Source organism: Balaenoptera musculus, chromosome 11 (genome assembly GCF_009873245.2).
Source record: "Balaenoptera musculus isolate JJ_BM4_2016_0621 chromosome 11, mBalMus1.pri.v3, whole genome shotgun sequence".
Taxonomy (NCBI): Eukaryota; Metazoa; Chordata; class Mammalia; order Artiodactyla; family Balaenopteridae; genus Balaenoptera; species Balaenoptera musculus.
In genome coordinates this window covers 32704034-32726251 of record NC_045795.1, presented here as the reverse complement: position 1 = coordinate 32726251, position 22218 = coordinate 32704034, and the positions used below count along the sequence as shown (strand labels likewise).

Sequence of the window (22218 nt, the reverse complement as noted above, 5' to 3'; positions counted from 1 at the left end):
TTGATTTGTGAATGTTTTTACTTCATTTCTAGAACTCTTAATATGATGTGTTTTAAATTTTTCTTAGTTCTAATTTTTTCTTAGTAGAGTCCCGAAAGCTCCATTTCGGCCCTAGCGATTGTTGTTTTAGATTGTTGTTTTGTAGTTAACTTACATGTTGGTTATCCTTGTTCGAAAGCAAAATCAAATGTGCTTAAATAGAATACAATTTTAATTTGACATAGAATAATAATTAGATACTGTGATAAAAGACTAACCCCTAGGGATTCTTTGATTTTTGTGTTTATTGTACTTGCTGTCTATCCCAAGGCTGAAATTAGCTTTCAGAAAAAGGAGAGCTCCTGCAAACATTGTCATAACATGTTTACTTTAGTGGAATGAGTTGACAGTTTCTCTACTTCCGTTATTGAGGACTTCTGATAAGATAGTGCTTATTACTCTGGTGTGCACATTAGTGTGACCGCCACAGGTGTCTGAAATAAGGACAGATTAACATGCAACCAAATTAGAAATATCAGTAATTTTTCATGTTGAAGAAACAGTTACAGTTAGCTTATGTTACTGAGAACTGATATGAAAAGCTATAGGTTTTCTTTCTTTTGAGAAATATGTGAACCATTATTCTTCAAGGCAGCCAGAAATTTTTTCCTCCTACTCATTTTCTCTTCACAACTTTTTTTTTTAAATCTGTAGTGTCGCTAACCACTAATTCTATATTTCTGGTATAGATTTTTTCATGTAAAGGTGTCTTGCTTTATATATTAAGTGTTTAAATTTAATAAAGTTAAAATCCCAAATCTGTTAGGTGTTTTTTTGTTTGTTTTGTTTTACGCACGGGCTTTCTCTAGTTGGTGGTGAGCGGGGTCTACTCTTCGTTGTGGTTTGCAGGCTTCTCATTGCGGTGGCTTCTCTTGTTGCGGAGCATGGGCTCTAGACGTGCGTGCTTCAGTAGTTGTGGCACATGGGCTCAGTAGTTGTGGTTCACGGGCTCTAGAGTGCAGGCTCATTAGCTGTGGTGCACTCTACTCTGTGTGCTCCGTGGCACGTGGGATCTTCCCAGATCAGGGCTTGAACCCGTGTCCCCTGCATTGGCAGGCAGATTCTTAACCACTGTGCCACCAGGGAAGTCCTGTTAGGTGATTTTAAATGGAGCGTATGCCTGCCTTTCTTGAAACAGACTTTTGTGTCTTGTTAATAATTTATAATAATGTATAATAAAAGATATTTAGAGTGAAATGCTTGTTTTACTAATAATATATTTTGTATAAGGCAGCTGATTTTTTTTTCTTAACCAGAAGCTGATATTAGTTTCTGAATTTTTTGTTTAAGAAATCTATGAACAGATTTGACCCATCAGTGTTGTTGGAGCCACAAGACAACATAATTTCTTTTAGAAAGCATCACCCTTTATCCTCCCTGGATTAAAATTCTGCAAAAGTGAAATTTTAAGAGAAAAGGGAACATAAAATATAAAACAAATAATTGCTGTTAAAATAAAACCTTTAAACGTGTTGTAAATTTAAAATGAAGCATAGTTTCCTAGGATTGTGGAGGTGAATTCTTGAATCTTAATGCTTAATTTTTCATCCATAAACAATAAATTGCTTAGGATAATTTGACTGCCTTCATTCATATTTTGAGTTAGGGTTTGCTGACAGTGGGTGAAAACCCCTTTGATGTGGCCAAAAACATGTTTTTTAGCTCAAAGAATTAGGTTTTTGTTTGCTTTTTGGTTGACTCTGTCTTTTACTATTGACTATCCTTTTTTTTTTTTCTCGTTTGTTTTATAATTACTGAACTTAATGTGTGTGTGTGTGTATAATTTTGATTTGGAGCCACTTCTCCTTGTAAGACCTTATACTCTTGTCTTACAGTGTTAGACATCACTTGAACAATCCTTAAACCTATGGGATTGTCTCCCCGGAAGTACTGTTTTAAGAGTAATTTAGTCTCTTTCCTACTTGCATAAAGCAAACACAGCAAAATTAGTAACATTTAGAAAGGATTGTTTCACTTCCAGGGTGAAAAGTTTTTCACTGTTATAAGCTTCCATCCAGCCCCTTAACTTATGAATGAGATTTTTACATTTTTAGGAAAAGTTCTCTAAAATGTGAAATTGACTAGAAAGGTAGTCTATATCACCTCATGAATATGTAAAATCTCTCTATATATGTTATTTTTTCAAAGGAAAGAAGTGAGCTGAAGATTGTGCAAGTAATAGTTAAAAAGAAGACCTTGGGCTTCCCTGGTGGCGCAGTGGTTGAGAATCTGCCTGCCAATGCAGGGGACACGGGTTCGAGCCCTGGTCTGGGAAGATCCCACATGCCACGGAGCAGCTGGGCCCGTGAGCCACAATTACTGAGCCTGCGCGTCTGGAGCCTGTGCTCCGCAACAAGAGAGGCCGCGATGGTGAGAGGCCCGCGCACCGCAATGAAGAGTGGTCCCCACTTGCCGCAACTAGAGAAAGCCCTCGCACAGAAACGAAGGCTCAACACAGTCATAAATAAATAAATAAATAAATAAACGTGAATTTCTTTAAAAAAAGAAGACCTTATACTCTTGTCTTAACAGTGTTAGACATCACATAAACGTAAACTTTTTTTTTTTAATTAATTTTTTTTGGAGTATAGCTGCTTTACAATGTTGTGTTCGTTTCTACTGTACAGCAAAATGAATCAGCTATATATATACATATATCCCCTCTTTTTTGGATTTCCTTCCCATTTAGGTCACCACAGTGCATTAAGTAGAGTTCCCTGTGCTATACAGTATGTTCTCATTAGTTGTCTATTTTATACATAGTATCAATAGTGTATATGTGTCAATCCCAGTCTTCATAAACTCTTTATAACAAGGATGTAATTTGAAATTTAGGTTGTAATCTATAGGTAAACATTGGACTTATGAGTTAACAGTTAACTGCATTTTTGTAGAAGTGAGTTGTTTCTTTTTTTTTTTTTTTAAGGAACTCCTTTATTTATTTATTTATTTATTTATTTATTTATTTATTTATTTATTTATTTATTTATTTATTTATTTATTTATTTATTTATTTATTTATGGCTGTGTTGGGTCTTCGTTTCTGTGCGAGGGCTTTCTCTGGTTGCGGCAAGTGGGGGCCACTCTTCATCGCGGTGCGCGGGCCTCTCACTATCGCGGCCTCTCTTGTTGCAGAGCACAGGCTCCAGACGCGTAGGCTCAGTAGTTGTGGCTCACGGGCCTAGTTGCTCCGTGGCATGTGGGATGTTCCCAGACCAGGGCTCGAACCCGTGTCCCCTGCATTGGCAGGCAGATTCTCAACCACTGCGCCACCAGGGAAGCCCTGTTTCATATTTTCTGATTTCAAATTTTCACTTGGTTTAGAGCCAAAATGAGCAAGTCTTAATTACATAATTTATAACTAAATAAATTATGTTTATTTGGAGGACAAATAAACACATAGATGGAATTGGCATGGGAGGCAGGAATAAATAAATGACAGAATATAGGGGAAAGTCTTAGGACTTAAGGAAATAGAAAGGGAAAAGAAAGGAGGTGGCTTGAAGGATGCCTATAGAGGGCTTATTTGGTTTGGTTTTTAAGAACCTGCAGGCCTGGATCTGCTTTATTTCTGCGTCCATTGAAGCCACGTTCCATTAAAGCCAAACATCTTTCTGTAATGTCAATGTTAAATGACAGTCAGTAGTATATACATATTTATAGTCATTCAGTTAACGGATTTTACTAACTGCCCACTGGGGCTTGGTTCTGTTTTAGACATGGGGGGTAGGGGAACAGGAGATGGGGGTGAGGAATGGGCTAAGAAGACATCTTAGAGAAAGTGAAACATAAACTGAGATCTGAAGAATGAGTAGATAATATAGCCCTGTAAAGCAGAGAGAGAGGAGCAATACTGATGAGGAGGAGGAAACTGGAAAGTATGATACAAGGCAAAGGACCTTGTAAACCAGGGGTCCTCAACCCCCAGGCCGAGGACCGGTAGTGGTCTGCGGCTTGTTAGGAGCCGGGCTGCACAGCAGGAGGTGAGCAGCAGGCGAGCCAGCGAAGCTTCATCTGCCGCTCCCCATCACTAGCATTACCGTCTGAACCACCCCCCCACCCCCCGTCTGTGGAAAAATTGTCTTCCATTAAACCAGTCCCTGGTGCCAAAACGTTTGGGGACCGCTGTTATAAACCATGTCAGTGGACTTGATTTGATCCTAAATAGAAGGGGAAGCTGAATGACATGATCAGACTGGCATTTTGCAAGAAACACTCTGGTAGTGAGGTTGGAGAAATGGACTGTAGAGGGACCAGACTAGTGGGGATTACTAGTTAGGACACAGTTGCACTAATCCTTGCAGAAGACAGGAGTGGGGAATTCGGACTAGGGTAGTGGAAGTAGTGCCACCGGAGATGGAGAGAAAGAAATGGATGGATTCAACAGATACTTAGGAGGCCTAATAGACAAGACATGATGACTAATTGGATGTTGGGGTGAGGAAAAAAGATTTCTGAGTTTTTCTGGTTTGGATACCTGGGTAGATGCTGGTGTCTAAAAGAGAGAAATGGAGAAAATAGCAGGGTGTTTTTTGTGGTGTGGGAGATCATGAGTTCAATTTTGGACATATTGAGTTGGCGTCTGAAAGGAAAAACTGTTTCTTCCTTTTCTTTTTACTCTCACATCAATACTTCCGGCTGCCAAACGTGGGGGGGGGGGGGGTGGTTTCCCACACCAGGCAATTCTCTCGTTCTCAGCAGACACCAGTTGGGTGTCCTACAACTCAGTCAGTTCTGACACTGTACACCTGCAGTTAGCATCAGATCCCACAGATGAAGGGCTCAGTCCCACAAGGCTGCCCCCCTTCACTACTGCAGATGCCAATCACAAGCAGTGGGTCCTCAGGTTACCCACAACTTATGTTGCAAATTAGGGAGTTCCCATGACCCCCTCTTTGGGTTCGATAATTTTCTAGAATGGCTCACAGAACTCAGGGAAACAGTTTATTTACTAGATTACTTGTTTATTATAAAATGATACAACTCAGGAACAGCCAGATGGAATAGAGCAAGGTGTGTGGGAAGGGGTGCGGAGCTTCCATGCCCTCTCTGGGCATGCCAGCACCTCTGCGTGTTCATCAACCAAGGAGATCTCTGAACCCCGACATTTTTGGATTTTTATGGAGGCTTTGTGCCTCCATAGGCATGATGATCAGATGATTGGTCATTAGTGCTTAACTCCACCTCCAGCACCTCTCCCTTCCCTGAAGTTGGTTGGGATGGAGGCTGTAAGTTCCACCCTACTAATCATGTGGCTAGTTCCCCTGGCAACTAGCTTCCCATCCTTAGGGGCTTTCCAAAAGTCACCTTAGTAATATCAACTCAGGTCTGATGGAAGGGGGCTTGTTATGAATAACAAAAGACATTCCTTTCACTTTTATCTCACTTATCGCTTAGGAAATTTGAAGAGTTTTAAGAGCTCTGTGCTAGGAATGAGAAGACCAAATATGTTTTTCTTATCATAAATTACAATATCACAGTATCTATTAGATATCTAAGTGTAATTATCACAGGTAGTAGGACATGAAAGTTTGGGGACAGGGAAACGTGACTTTTTAAAATGTTTTTAACAGGGAGAGCAAAGGAGAAAGGGCTTATAGAGAGGTTGATCAGGGAATAAAGATATAATCGATAGAACAAACTCTCTTGTGGACTGACATTCATAAGAAACTGGCGTGTCCTTTATAATCATTGAGAAATAGAATTAGTGTATTGGCTGTTCATGTTCACTGTATGCTCTTCCTGTCAGCAAACCGACAGGAGAATCCAAATCACAATCAGAATATCATTTGAGCAAAGCATTAGAAATTAGAAAGGAAGTCAGATGGGCTCAATGGCTAGTGTCTTATAAGATGATATGTTGTGGTCATTTTCCTGTATTGCCTACAGAAGGTTGCTTCAAGAGTCATTTTGAGGAGATGGGCTCGTTTCACTTTACTTTCACTTTAAGTAGAATTTTAAAATACTGGGCATTTTAGTAAAATTCTAAATTGAGTTTTATCCTTTTTTGGAAAGAAGACATGCAGTGATGAATGTCAATAAAATAATTTATAAGATTCATCATTATTTTTGCACCTAAAAGAAAGTAGAGTATGTTTATTCAAATTAGCAGTTTATTGACCTTGTTTAAAACTATTTTTTCTTTTTTCTTTTTTTAAAGAAATGGCTGCAAGCAACTGACCTCACTAGAGAAGTGAACCAACATTTGGCTTACTATGTACCCAAAATCTACTGCAGGGGTCCCAACCCTTTTCCACAGAAAGAAGACATGTTGGCACACCAAGTTTTGTTGGGACCAATGGAATGGTACCTTTGTGGTGAAGATCCTGAGTTGGGATTTTCAAAACTTGAACAAACAAACAAACCTTCTCATCTTTGTGGTCGCGTTTTTAAAGTGGGAGAACCTACATACTCCTGCAGGTAAGATATTGTCATTTTCTTTCTTTCCTTGTCTTTACTTGACTTTTTTTTTTCCTGAAACCTTACGTTTTTGTTTTCAAATTATGAAATATCAGTATTATATATATGTATATATGTGTGTTAGTTTCCACAACAAATATATATGTTTTAATAAATTATTATAAACAAACATTATATAATTATTTTCCAGGTCAAGATATAGAACATCACCAGCATTCCAGAAACCCATTGTATTCTTTCTTCCTCCCCCATAATTAGCTCCTACCTTGACTCTTGTAATAATCACTTCCTTGCTTTTCTTGATGGTTACAGTGATTCTTTTTGATGTTCGAATTATCCTACATTTGGCCTTTGAGAGCCCCATCACACTAGCTTCTTTGTCCTTTTCACATGCCTTTATTAGTTTTTGAGTGCCTCTTTGCTTTCTGGCATAAGATGTCCACACCTCACTTTGTACTTAACTCTGACCCATATGTAGAATCAGCCATTTATGCAGGGAATTTCCTTTTAGTTGGGAATGTTAGTTAGAAACCATGATCTGGGTGCTATATGTACTTACTGCTACTAGGTTGAGTTTTTTTTTTTTTTTTTTTTTCTTGTTGAGAATTAAGTATACAAGGGTAGAAGATGGAGAGGAAAGTGCTCTGTCTCCCTTTATGACTATCTACTCCTGTTTCTCAGAACTAATCATTGTTAACATACTTTTATGTGTCCTTCCAGAAATTTTCTATGCATATACATGCCCACATATGGGGCTATCTTAAACATACACATACGTAGACATACATTGAAAAGGAAATATGTTAGCTATACTGGGCTAAATTTTCCTTTCTCTATTTAACAAAATCTTGACCTTGACATCTGTCCATATCAGCTGATATAGCTAGGTAATATTCCATTGTTTGGATATACTATTGATAGAGTCATTTTTTTTCTTAAGACTTTTTCCCATACAACTTAAATTTAATAAGCTTAATTTTGGTTGAGACCTCCGGGTGTCTATTGTAATCTTTCTTTATCAGCATGGTTAGAATACCGATAGAGATCTTTTTATATATTGAAAGGCTGTTAGATCTAGTTTTTTGTCTATACAGAAACCTCTTTGAGTCCTTTATTGGTGTTTGGAGCAATAGATCTAGTTCAACCTCATGATTTGAGAAAACTGAGATCCAACTGTTGTAGTACCATCCTTTGTAGCAAAAAGATCCAGTTCCAAAGAAGGCATTTGTATGTCATGTCTTTTAATCTTCAATCTGGAATGTTGCCTCGGTTTTTCTTTGACTTTCATGATCTTGACACTTTTGAAGATTACAGGCCATTTATTTTGTAAATGTACATCAACTTGGGTTTGTCTGATACTCTTCATGATTAGAGTCAGGTTGCCTCTTTCACAGAAATACTGCAGAAATCACGTGTTCTCATTGTATCCTATCTAGTAGTATATGATTTTGATTTGGTTCAGTAACTCTTAAGTTTGATCACTTGATTAAGGGGATTTCTGCAAGGCTTCTCCACTGTAAAGTTACTCTTTTTCCCTCTTTAATCAGTAAGTATTTGGTGGGGAGATACTTTGAGACTATTAAATATCCTGTTTCTTACCAATGTTCAGTTTTTTAATTTATTTATATCAGTATATGTTCATAGAGCTCCATTATTCTTGTGGTCAGAATTGTTCTAGATTTGACCAGTGGGAGGCCCTTCACTCTGTCTTTGTTCTTTTTCATGTCCCCATCATTCTTTGAGCACTTCCTTTTTCTTTATGACACAAGATATTTTGGACACATCTTGGGCTTTTCCCTACCCCAGCCCTGAAATCAACCATTTCTCTAAGGAACCTAGTTCTTTTTTAGTAGAGATTAATGTTCAGAAATAAGATACTAAGTGTGCCTGTTGCCATTGGTATGTCACTAATCCCAGGCCCTGTCAGTGGATCTGTGTATCTGTAGGTCCCTCTAGTTCCAGTCCAACACCACAGGATTCTTTCTTGTTTTCTTCCTTTGCATATTTTAACTCCCTTCTCTGCTGATGTCATATGTGTCTATGTGTGGGTCCATCCCAGAGGAGAACAGGTTGGGTGCAGGTTTGAATGCTTTGTAGGAAGGCCTTGATTAAATTGACAGAGTTCTGAGAGCTTCCATTACTAGAAGAAGAAGGAGGAAGAATTGTGTTTTCAACAGTGTTCATGGACTAGGCTTTTGGGAGTTTGGAGGAGTAGAGGTGGGATGATGGGAGGAGGAGTATATCTATCCCCTCAATGAAAATGGTGCACTGAAAAGCTGTTTGCCTGTACTTGAAGATTAAGTGTGCCTAAAGGATTTGTGGATGAAACCAAGTCAGGGATGATCTCAGCAGAGTTTTCCTGTATGTGCCTGGTGGAGTTTGGACTTGGATGTGTCAGTCTGGAGTTTCTTTGAGATATAAAAATCATTTCACTAGAGCGTGGAGGTATAGGTTAATCCATTCATACCTATCCTGGGACTCTAACTGTATATTTAAAGGATGTATGGAATTAATGAAAAGGAAGGCACCTTGGGTAAGGGGATTGCCTCATGGTTTGAGGAGAGAATTTTCATTTTCATGACATCATCTAAAGGGTCACAAGGATACATTTATTAAGGATAGAGAACACCAAGAACAGCATTAGCCACTGCTTTTTAAAAATTGACTTGAAAAACTAATGTAATAGACAAAACATGTATTTGGTTATGTCTCTCAAGAGGTACAAAAGTATATGCCATGAAAGGTACCCTCTCCCACTCATCCCTTAATTTCCCTGTTCCCTTATCCAGAAGTGACCACTGTTACTAGCTTCTTGTGTATTCATCTAGATATCATATGAATATCTAGATCCAAACATTTATACTTTTTTCAGTAAATGCTAGCATACCACATAAACTGTTTTCATCTTGCTTATTTCATTTAAAATTTGTCCTTCAGATTGTTATATAACATGTATAGAGAGAGCTGACTTTGTCTTATCTTTTTAATGGCTGGTTATTATTCTCTTGTATGGATGTTCTGTTCTTTACCTACTTGTCTTCTATTAGTAGACATTTAGGTTGTTTCTGGGACTATAAATAATACTGCATTATTATACTTTGTGTGTGTCTTTGTGCATGTGTAGAAGTATATACACAGGATACATTCCTAGAAGTAGAATTTCTGGGTCGAAGGATGCATGCATTTATTTCCTTTTAACAGCCAGTAGCAAAAACTTACAAAATGAAAAGGAGATACAATACGCTAGTTGGAGGAGGAAAGGCAGAGTGGAGGACAAACAACAGAAACTGCTATAGTTATGATGGAAGAGATTAGAAAATGTCTTTCAGCCAGCCTTATGAGGGGAAGAAACCGGGGAGCAGAGGATAGGCTGTGGCAGCCAGAAAGAAGAGGCAGATTGGCCAATTCCCTGAACTATTGAAGAAAGAAAGCAGTATCTGGGGACCTGCACTTGGACAGACAAGTAGCCTGGAATGGGGGAGAGGGATATAATATATGATGGCCCCACTAGGACTCAAGTTTGAACCAGACTCTTAGAGGATATTTCTAAACTTTGTTGTGACTTAAAGTTGGCCACCTCCAGGTTAAGGGCCCAGACTTCCACAAGACTGTCTAAAATACAACTGCAAGTTTGGGGATCCCCAGAGCCATCCTCAATTCTCATCAGCTGGCTACAAATTTCAGGCATCTCCATAGACTACTTGAGGTTGCATAATTCACTAGAACAACTCACAACTCAGGAAAATGCTGCACTTATGATTAAAGTTTTATCATAGCAAAAAGACACAAATCAGAACCAGCCAAAGGGCAAGATTTCCAAGTGCAAAGTTTTTGTTGTCCTCAGTGACATGTTATTATCCTCCTGGCACATTAATGCTTGACAACACACAGAGTATTGCCAACCAGGGAAGCTCACCCAAGCTTAGGTGTCCAGAGTTTTTACTGGGGCTTCATAATACAGGCATGATTAATTGAATCATTGCCCACATGACTCAATATCCAGCTCCACTTCCCTTCCCAGAGGTGGGGCTAATATTATGTGCCTGAAAACCCCAGCCCTCTAATTACGTGGTTGGTTTTTCTGATATGGCCAACCTCCACTCTAAGTTATCACATTAGTATAAACTTTCAGATATGTGGGGGAGGGGTGAGAGCATGACTAGCAAAGACACTGCTATCACATGAGAAATTTCGAGGATTTACAGGTTACCTCCTAGGAACCCTAGACAAAGGTCAGCCAGATTCTTTATCACACAGTTGTTGAGAAGGTAAACGAGGTCCTTTGTGTAGTGCTTTCCACAATACTTGGTACATAGTAAACTCTTAGTAAATGGCCATGCTGGGGTCCTGAGGATGAATGTCTTATGTTAAAAGTAGGTGTTCCCATGAAACCCTAGGAACCTGATAAAATGACAATGGAGTCTATTACTTGGAAAGATGAAATATGGTTGTTGGAATTCTGGGAGAGTTTGTAAACTAGACCCTTCAGGATAAAGGTGACTTATGTCTATAGGGTGGAGGTTTTCTTTAACCAGAAAAAATGATATTCAGGAGTGTTTTATGTTTAGTACTTAGAAAAGGAATCTGTGAAGGGAATTAGGTTAATTTTTCTGTTATTTGTTCATTGTTTCTAAAATTGTGTAGGTCCCAAATTATCTCTCTGAAGCCTCTGTGATGTCAGAAAAAGCTGTGTTTTCAGGCAGTGGGCTAATGTTTATATTTGTCTGTACTTAGTTCTCTATTAGGAAAAATGTAATCAAACCTGTCACTTGTTATTTCTTTTTAAGTAGAGGTGGTTGTTTTTTTGTGTTTTTTTTAACATCTTTATTGGAGTATAATTGCTTTACAATGGTGTTAGTTTCTGCTCTATAACAAAGTGAGTCAGCTATACATATACATATATCCCCATATCTCCTCTGTCTTGCCTCTCCCTCCCACCCTCCCTATCCCACCCCTCTAGGTGGTCACAAAGCACTGAACTGATCTCCCTGTGCTATGCGGCTGCTTCCCACTAGCTATCTGTTCTACATTTGGTAGTATATATAAGTCCATGCCACTCTCTCACTTCGTCCCAGCTTACCCTTCCCTCTCCCCATGTCCTCAAGTCCATTCTCTACGTCTGCGTCTTTATTCCTGTCCTGCCCCTGTGAGGTGGTTGTTATTAGGGGCAATCATCTTAGTGTTGATGTTGATCATAGCTATGTATATTTTGACATCTCATAACCATTAAGAAAAATAAAATACTAGTAAAATATGAAATCATACTTTGGTGTGTGGTTTACATTTTAACTTAAACTAAGTTAGATTTAGTTCCATTGTTTTTGTTGTATAGTTAAATTTAAAACATTCTTTTTTAACATTTAAAAACTTACTGCGTGAGTGTTATAGATTACCAGAATTTGGGGTTGGGAGTTATGCTGCCATCAGTTAGGAATATTCTTAGCATATGTTTCCAGATAGTACTTTATGATGCTTTATTATAAACTTTATTAAACAGTTTTGCTTGTTTAACTTTTTTTAACTCCGATTCTGTCAATAATGATGGATGAGGTTATGCTAAAAATAACAAACAATGCTACAATCTCAGAGACTTTAAATATCCAAAATACATTTATTATTCAGACTGTGTGACCAATTCAGATCAGTGGGGGTGATGAGTGGAGGGTTCTACTCTAGGTAGTTACTTCATACCATGTAACATCTCCATAAACTTAATGTTTTTAGGGTTCACCACAGCAAGGGAAGAGGAGGGTCTTGCACAGCAAATAAATTGCTCTGGCTCAGAAATGATGACCATGCCTACATCCCTTTAGCTGGAACTAGTTAGAAGGCCTCTGTCCAACTGCAAAACAGGGCAGGGAGGTGTAATTCTCCTATGTCTGGAAGAGATGCAAACTTGGAAGTGGATGAACATTAGAAGTGTTTTCAGTGATCTTCAGGGTTTGGGGGTTATTTTTCCTCCCTCACAGAGTTGTTAGGATAAAATGAGATAATGTGTATAAAAGCACTTGGGGAACTATAAGGAATTTTTGTATATAAGATTTTTTAAGCCGAATACTCAGTCTTAAAATACATTACTGAGCCATGAGTAATAAATACCTTAAGCAGAGGGATAGAGATGGTTTCATTCCTTTTCTGTTTGGAAATATAAAGCTCTAATATGGAAGAACCACTTATTTCTAGTAAGAAGAGTTGTTTGTTAGTTTCTTGCTTTTGAAAAAACTTGAACACTTGATCTCTTTTTAGGAGAGTTCTATTTTAAGACTTTTTTTTTTTTTTTTGGCTGCGTTGGGTCTTCATTGCCGCGTGCAGGCTTTCTCTAGTTGCGGCGAGCAGGGGCTACTCTTCGTTGCGGTGCGCGGGCTTCTCATTGAGATGGCTTCTCGTTGCAGAGCACAGGCTCTAGGTGCGTGGGCTTCAGTAGTTGCGGCATGCGGGCTCAGTAGTTGTGGCTCGCGGGCTCTAGAGCGCAGGCTCAGTTGTGGCACACAGGCTTAGCTGCTCTGTGGCATGTGGGATCTTCCCGGACCAGGGCTCAAACCCGTGTCCCCTGCATTGGCAGGTGGATTCTTAACCACTGCGCCACCAGGGAAGTTCCTAAGACTGTTTCTTTTTAACATGAATGGTCCAGAGATTGAAATGAATGCTGTGTTAGTTTAAAAAATATTGGTTACCTCTAATTATGGATGTGACACGTGAATGAAATTATACTGTATGTATTGTAAATGTGGCTTTTTTTCATGAAACAATTTGTCTTAGAGATCTTTCCCAGTCAGTATATATAAGTCTACATCATTCTTTTAACTGCTGTATTTCCATAGTACGGACAGGCCATGATTTATTTGATTGCCCTGTTAATGAAATTAGAAATCGGTAAATTTTAGGATTTTTTTTTTCCTGTAGCAAACTGCACCACAGAGAACATTGTGTACCTATTTGTACACATCTCTTTTTATACCAGTTTCAGTATTTTCCAAGGGAGATACCTAGAAATAAAATTTCAATGCTGTGTATTATTACTGTGACCTTCAATATATTGGAATTCCCCTTGTCTACCTTGCTCTCTCCAACCTAGGAAAATAACAGGGAGTGGGAAGTTGATATCTCCTAGATAGGTTGGATTCCTGTGGTTGTCTAAAATGAATCTTGTATTCTTGGTTTGGATATTTGTGATCATTTTTATTTATTTATTTTTTATGCACCAGTTTGGTGCAAGATCGAACATAGGAGTATGTGGGGTATAATATCAACTTTACACGTATGCCTTTGTCCAGATGTTAGGAAATAATAGAGGTATGAATAGATTACTGGTAATCCTTTTGGGTAAGGAGACTTGGATTTATATCACCAAAATTTTCCTGTTGATACCCTATTTGAGTTCTTTATTTTTTAGGGGAAAATTTACATATTTCAAAAGGCACAAATCTTAATTGTACATTTTTGACAATAGTTAACCTCATGTAACTCACATCCTCCCAAGATAGAGAACATTTCCATCTAACTAGAGATTTCCTTGTTAACAGCTCCAGCCCTTAGGTAACCACTATTCTGATATTTTCACCTTAGATTAGTTTTGTCCATTCTAGAACTTCATCAAAATGAAATCATACTCTTTGGTGCCTGGCTTCTTTTACTCAGCATAATATATATCTGATTCATTCATGATCCTATGATTATTAGAAATTGTTTCCATTTTTATTGCTGAGTGGTTGTCCATTGTATGAGTGTATTGTAATTGCCCATAATCCATTGTACTACTGATGAACATTTGAGTTGTTTCAATTTCAGGGTATCATAAATAAGGCTTCTATGACTTCTTTTTTATCAGCTCATTCTACTTTTTGGTAGATATTTTAAATATTTAAAGCTAAGGAAAATGGTTTATTTCATGAATCATATCAGCTTATGCCAACGTTATATTAAATGCAACATATTAAAGTATTAGGCATTATTATTTTGTACTCAGCTATAAATCTGTGTGTTTAAAATACCAAATAAGGGAATTCCCTGGCGGTCCAGTGGTTGGGACTCCTCACTTCCACCTCAGGGGTCACAGGTTTGGTCCCTGGTTGGGGAACTAGATCCCGCATGCTGCACGGCGCAGCCAAACAATAAAGATAAGATAAAATAAAATAAAATACCAAATAATAAATCTTGCACTATTAAAAATCTTCAGCTTTTTATGAAACATTTAGGAATATTAAGATACCATTAAGATAGGCTTTTCTAGACCGTTATCTAAGAGAGGACACTCTTAGCTGACTACAACCGTTTGCAAAACAAGTCTTTTTGTGGACATATATTTAAATATTCATGGATAAATCTCCAGGAGTAGAATTGCTGTGTCGAGGGGCAGGTATATGTGAACTTGATAAGAAACGGCCAAAACTTTTTCTAAAATATTTTTTTGTTCCCACCAGTAATGTTCCACTTGCTCCATATTCTCACCAACATTTGATGTTGTCAGTCTTTTAAATTTTAGCTGTTCTATATAGTGATATCTCAATATGGGTTTAATTTTCTCTAATGACTAATGATGTTGGTGCAATTTTGCATGTGTTCATTGCCCATTTAACTAATGAAGTTTTTGTTCAAGTCTTTTGTCTGTTTTTTATTGGCTTCTTTATATTTTTTATTACTGAGTTTTGGAGTTCTTTATATGTTCTGTTTCTTTGTGTTTGTGTGTGTTTTTTTTGTTTTGTTTTGTTTTTTGCCGTGCTGTGCAGCTTATGGGATTTAGTTCCCCAACCAGGGATTGAACCCGGGGCCTTGGCAGTGAGAGGGCAGAGTCCTAACCACTGGACTGCCGGGAATTCTCTGGAGTTCTTTATGTGTTCTGGGTACGAGTCCTTTGTCAGACATGTTTTGTGAATATTTTCTCCCAGTCTGTGACTTGGCCTATATGGTGTCTTTTTTTTTGGCTGCATTGTGTCTTCGTTGCTGTTCGCAGGCTTTCTCTATTTGCAGCAAGTGGGGGCTACTCTTCATTGTGGTGCGGTGGCTTCTCTTGTTGCAGAGCACCGGCTCTAGGCGCGTGGGCTTCAGTAGTTGTGGCACGCGGGCTCAGTAGTTGTGGCACACGGGCTTAGTTGTTCCATGATATGTGGGATCTTCCCGAACCAGGGATCGAACCCATGTTCCCTGCATTGGCAGGCTGATTCTTAACCACTGGGCCACCAGGGAAGTCCCTGTATAGTGTCTTTTGATGGCAGGGGTTTTCAATTTTGATGGAGTTTTAACTTACCAACTTAAATTTTATGATGATTGTTTCCTGTGTTAAAGAAATGTCTGCCTTCTCCCAGGTGGCAAGGACATTCTCTCGGTTTTCTTCTATAAACTTTGAAATTTTAGATTTTATTTGTGGGTCTGTGATCTGTTTCAAAACTAATTTTTTTTTGTATGGCTTGAGGTGTAGGGGTTGAGTTTCATTTACTTACTACATGTGGGGATCCAGTTGTTCTAGCACTGTTTATTCTTTTGCCCATTGAATTGCTTTGGTACCTTATCAAAAACCATTTGCCCATATGAGTGCGGGTGTATTTCAGAACACTCTGATCAATTCCATTCATTGATATGGCTGTTCTTATGCCAATAACCACATTAACTTGATTACTGTAACTTTGTAGTAAACTTTGAGTTGATTCCATTTTTGTTCCTTTAAAGTTTCATTTGTCTATTTCAGATCCTTTACATTTTATAAATTTTAGAATTAGCTTGTCAATGTTTATTTTTAAGAAAGACTGCTGAGATTATGATCAGGATTGCATTGAATCTATAGATCAATTTGGGAAGAATTGACGTTTTAACAATATTGAGTTTTCCAATCCATTAACATCTTATATCTCTCCATTTATTGAGGTCTTCTTTAATCTCTTTTAACCATGTCTTTTGTTTTTATGTAGAATTTGTACATACCTCTAAGTATTTTATGATGGTATTCTTTTTTCTTAGTTTTAGTTTCTTAGTTTTAATTTCAATTTTCTTCTGTGAATGTAAAGAAATACAGTTGGGTTCTGATATTGATCTTATGTCCTGTGACATTGCTAAATTCGCTTAGTAGTTCTAGTAGTTTTTATCTTCTGGTTTTTGTTCCTTAGGATTTTTGCATAATTGTGTCCTCTCTGAATGGACAGTTTTATTTGTTCCTTTCTGCCTTTTATTTTTTTGTGCCTTATTGCACTGGTAAAAGTAGGACATCCTTGCCTTGGATGGGAGGTATTCAGTCTTTTACCGTTAAGTATGATGTTAGGTATAGTTTTCTCATATACACCCTTATCTCATTGAGGACTTTTCCTTCTATTCCTAGTTTGCTGAGTGGTGTTTTTGTTTGTTTGTTTTTTGTTTTTTTATAAATGACTGAATGTTGTCAGGTGCTTTTATTACATCTATTGAGATTGTCATAATTTTCCTTTTTTATTCCATTAATGATTGCATTGACTGATATTTTTCCAAATGGTTTTCATTACTGAGATAAACTCTACTTGATTATTATGTATTGTAACTTTTATATATTGCTGGATTCAGTTTGCTAGTGTTACATTAAAGTGTTTTTTGTGTCTGTACATTTCATGGATTACAGACACAAAAAAACTTAATATAACACTGTCACTTATAACATAAACCTGTCAGAACAGCAAGTGCAGAGAATGGGGCAAGCTTTCAGGTTGCTTGATTCAGTGGCTCAATCATATCATTCAGGGCTCAGCTTCCTTCTCCCTGTCCTCTGCCTTTGTTTTTTTTAAAAAAATATTTTAATTTCATTGGAGTATAGTTGATTTACAATGATGTGTTAGTTTCAGGTGTACAGCAAAGTGATTCAGTTATACATACACATATATTTTTTAGATTCTTTTTTCATATAGGTTATCACAGAATATTGAGTAGAGTTCCCTGTGCTATATAGTAGGTCCTTGTTGGTTATCTGTCTTTTATATAGTCGTGTGTGTATGTTCATTCCAAGCTCCTGATTTATCATCACCACCACCCCCCCCAACACGTTTCCCCTTTGGTAACCATAAGTTTGTTTTGGATATCTGTAAGTCTGTTTCTGTATTGTAAATAAGTTCATTTATATGTTTTTTAAAAATTAAAAAAGAAAATATGTAAACCTGTCACTTTCTTGTAATGTCTTCATCTGGTTTTGGTAGAGCAGAGTTATGCTGGCCTTATAAAATGAATTGAGAAGTATTCCTTTTTCCTATATTTTTGAAGATTTTGTATAAAATTGGTATGAGTTCTTCCTTCAGCATTTGAAGAATTTTCCAGTAAAACAAACCACTAAGGCCTGGTATTTTCTTCAGATGAAGTTTTTGATAAATTTCTTTGATACTTACTAGAGTTATTTAGAACTTCATTTCATCTTGTGCAATTTTGGTACACTGTACTTTTCAAGAAATATGTTTCACTGTATAATGTCAAATTTATTGACATAGAGCTGTACATATTTCCTTATGCTGTTGATATCTGTGGTATCTATAGTGAGGTTCCCTCTTCCATTCTGATATTAGTAATTTGTGTTTTCTCTCTTTGAAAAGATTAATAAAACTGATTAAAGAATCAGTTTTTGGCTTTGTTAGTTTTCTTTTTTATCTGTTTTGATTTCTACTTTTATTCTTCTTTCTACTTACTTTTGATTTAATGTGCTCATATTTTATTCTTTAACCCATGGGTTATTTAGAAGCGCATTGTTTAATCTTCATATATTTGAGACTTTCCTAGATATCATATTGTAACTGATTTCTAACACAAAGTTCTGTAAGGTTGCAATCTTTAAATTCATTGAGACTTGTTTTATGACTTGGCAACATGGTCAGTCTTGTACATTCCATATGCACTTGAAAAGAAGGTGTATTTTGCAGTTGCTGGATGAGTAATCTATAAATGTCAATTAGGACAAGGTGGTTGATTGTGCCATTCAGGTCTTCTATACTTACTGATTTTTATGACTGGTTCTTTCAATTACTGAGAAAGGGGTATGAAAATCTCCAAATGTGATTGTGGATTTGTTTACTTCTTTTAGTTCTATCAGTTTGTTTCATGTATCTAAAAGCTCTTTTATTAACCACATACATAGATATTTATAATTGCTATATACTGATATATTTTATCATTATGAAATGTCAGTGACCTTTATTAATTCTTGTACTAGTCCTTGTCTTAAGGTCTATTTTGTCAGATGTTGATATAGCCACTCCTTTCATAACATATCAGTGTTATATATATTTTTTATCTTTTTCAGTGGTTGCCCTAGAACTTGTGATATATTACAGCTAACCCAAGTCCACTTTGGTTGCCTGAGAAAGTTTTCCTTTCGCCTTCACTTTTGAAGGATAATTTTGCAGGTACAGAATTCTAGGTTGGTAGGCATTTTTTTTCAACATTTGAAACATTTCACTCTGCTTTCCTGTTGCTTGCATGGTTTCTGAGGAAAAGTCAGATGTAATTCTTATCTTTGCTCTCCTGTAGGTAAGTTGTTTTTCTCCTCTGGCTTCTTTTAGGATTTTTTCTTTATCTTTGATTTTCTGTAGTTTGAAAATGATATGCCTAGGTACAAGATTTTTTGATGTTTATCTCACTTGATGTTCTTTGAACTTCCTGGATTTGTGGTTTGGTGCCTGCTATTCATTTAGGGAAATTCTCAATAAATATTGTTTTCAATATTCTGTTCCTTTCTCTCGTTCCTCTCTTTTTTGTATTCCTATTACACATATGTTAAACCTTTTGTAGGTGTCCCATAGTTCATGGATATTCTGTTGTGTTTTCCTTCTAGTCTTTTTTCTCTTTGCTTTTCAGCCTTAGAGCTTTCTTTTTTTCCCCCAAGACGTATATTTAAAGGTTTGTTTTTTTTTAACTTTTTATTTTATACTGGAGTATAGCAGATTAACAATGTTGTGATTGTTTCAGGTGCACAGCAAAGGGACTCAGCCATACACATACATGTATCCATTTTCCCCCAAACTCCCCTCCCATATATCAGCCTTAGAGCTTTCTGTTGAGATATCCTTGAGCTCAGAGATTCTTTCCTCGGCTATATCCAATCTACCAATAAGTCCATCAAAGTCTTTCTTCATTTCTGTTTCAGTGTTTTTGATCTCTGGCATTTCTTTTTGGTTCTTTCTTAGGATTTCAGTCTCTGTTTATATTGCCCATCTGTTCTTGCAAGCTGGCTACTGTATCCATTAGAGCCGTTAGCATATTAATCATAATTGTTTTTAATTCCAGGTCTGGTAATTCCAATATCTGAGTCTGATTTTGATGCTTGCTCTGTCTCTTCAAACTGTATTTTTTGGTCTTTTAGTGTGTCTTATAATTTTTTCTTGATCGCTAGGCATGTGATATACCGGGTAAAAGGGATCTTGTAAATAGTCCTTTAATAATGTGGTGGTACTCGCCTGGGGGGGGTGGGATGGGGAGGGTGGGAGGGAGGGAGATGCAGGAAGGAGGAGATATGGGAACGTGTGTATATGTGTAGCTGATTCACTTTGTTATAAAGCAGAAACTAACACACCATTGTGAAGCAATTATACTTCAATAAAGATGTTTTAAAAAAATAAATAAATAATGTGGTGGTACAAACATAGAGAACAGACTTGTGGTTGCCAAGGGAGACGGGGGTGTGAGGGAGGGAAGTGTTGGGAGTTTGGGCTTAGCAGATGCAATCCTATTGTATATAGGATGGATAAACAACAGGGTACTACATTATAGCACATGGAACTATATTCAATATCCTGTGATAAACCATAATGGAAAAGAATATGAAAAAGAATATATATATGTGTAACTGAGTCACTTTGCTGTACAGCAGAAATTAACACAACATTGTAAATCAACTATACTTCAATAAAATTTAAAAAAAACAAAAGCATCTGCTAGAAAATGTATAACAGAAAAAAAAATAACGTGGTGGTAATGGGTCAGGGAGTAGAAGCATTCTGTAGTCATGTGATTAAGTCTCAGTCTTTTAGTGTGCCTGTACCTCTGAGCTATGAACTTCACATGTGTTTCTCAATGCCCCTGCATTCCCCCTTTAGTTGGGACAGGATGGCTAGAGCGGGCTGGAATTGGGTATTTCCCTTTTTTCAGGTCAGTTTGACTGATAATACCCCAGCAGGTTAGACTCTGATTAAATAGTTTCTTCTGCAGGCAGACTTTGTTAAGAACAGAATGCTCTGGAATATTTCAAAGTGGTTCCTTTTACCCTTCTTCTGCTGGAAGCATGAGAGAATTTTTCTCTGATATTCACTGTGAGAACCTAGTAGAACTCCAGGAAATTAAACTCACTAAAGTGTGGGACCCCCAATGACCGGGTCGCTGGAATTTTTTTTTTTTTTTTTTTTTTTTTTTGGCTGTGTTGGGTCTTCATTGTGGTGCACAGGCTTCTCATTGCGGTGGCTTCTCTTGTTGCAGAGCGCGGGCTCTAGGTGTGCGGGCTTCAGTAGTTGTGGCTCACGGGCTTCAATAGTTGTGGCTCACGGGCTCTAGAGCGCAGGCTCAGTAGTTGTGGTGCACGGGCTTAGTTGCTCCACGACATGTGGGATCTTCCCAGACCAGGATCGAACCCGTGTCCCCTGCATTGGCAGGCGGATTCTTAACCACTGTGCCACCAGGGAAGTCCCCCTGGAATTTTTAATTTTTCAAACTTGATCACACTGAGCCTTCAACAGTTGGTTAATTACAGTTCGTGTTTCCCTACCTCAGCACTGGTTCCTGTGGAGGTTTGTGCTAGTGGCTTTCTGCTCTCATAAGTTGTGATTCTCTGTATTCACCTGTTGGTCTCTCCAATTTTGGGGTTAGCAGTTTGCCCTATGACTTCACTTGTCTTACAGATCTAAGAAGAGTTGTTGATATTTCAGTTTGTTCAGCTTTTTACTGTTGTTAGGACAGTGGCGACCTCCAAACTTCTTACATGCTGGGCTGGAAACTGCAAGTCTGTGCTCATTTTTTTAAAGCATATTTTCCTGAATATAGAATTTTGGGTTGATACTTTCTTTTCCTTTTCAGTGTTTTAAAGATCCTGTTCCACTCCTGACCTCTATAATTTCTGATGATAAGTCAGCTTTTATTAGCATATCTATATTCCCTTATGTGAAATGTGTTGGTTTTCTCTAGCTGCCTTCAAGATTTTTACTTTATCTTTGAATTTTAACAGTTTGATTATGATACGCCTAGCTATATGTTCTTTGTATTTATCTTCTAGGGGCTCCTTGAGTTTCTTGGATCTGTAAGTTGATGTCTTTAACCAAATTCGGGAAATTTAGGTTACTATATCTTCAAATATATTTTCTGCCTTGTTTTTGCCACTCTTGGAACTCCAGTTACAGTATAATTGAGGGACTCTAATTAGTACAGCAGTGCATATGTATAACCTATCAATATAAACTTATTAATATAAATATATATGTAATATGAGTATATTTACGTATAGATAGATGGTGCGTGCTCTAAACATTTTAATAAAAGGGATCCATGATCAAGAGAGTTTGGAGATGGGTGCTTTCACCAACCCCCAAGTTACCGTTAATATAATGGCATTTAACAACTGGTACAGTAACTATGCACATTTGTCTTTTCTGTTAAATGATGGGCTCCTAGAGGACAAGCCACTGGCTTTACTTTTCTTAATAATTATATAAAAATATAAAGACAGTGGTTCTCAGATTTTTAAAAATCCAAAAATGTTATCTGTGAGAGGCAAAGTAAAACAGAAAGTCGCTAAAAATAGGAATAGAAACAGTGGAGAAAAATATACCAGGCAAAAAG

General features: G+C 37.4%; 1 protein-coding gene across 1 annotated transcript in view; it reads left to right on the top strand.

Annotated features, from left to right (window-relative positions):
- UBR2 (ubiquitin protein ligase E3 component n-recognin 2) overlaps positions 1 to 22218 on the top strand; it is a 116005-nt gene that overhangs the window by 4812 nt on the left and 88975 nt on the right. The window contains 1 exon segment of the mRNA XM_036870431.1: positions 6200 to 6459. Coding sequence (XP_036726326.1) covers positions 6200 to 6459 — 260 coding nt within the window.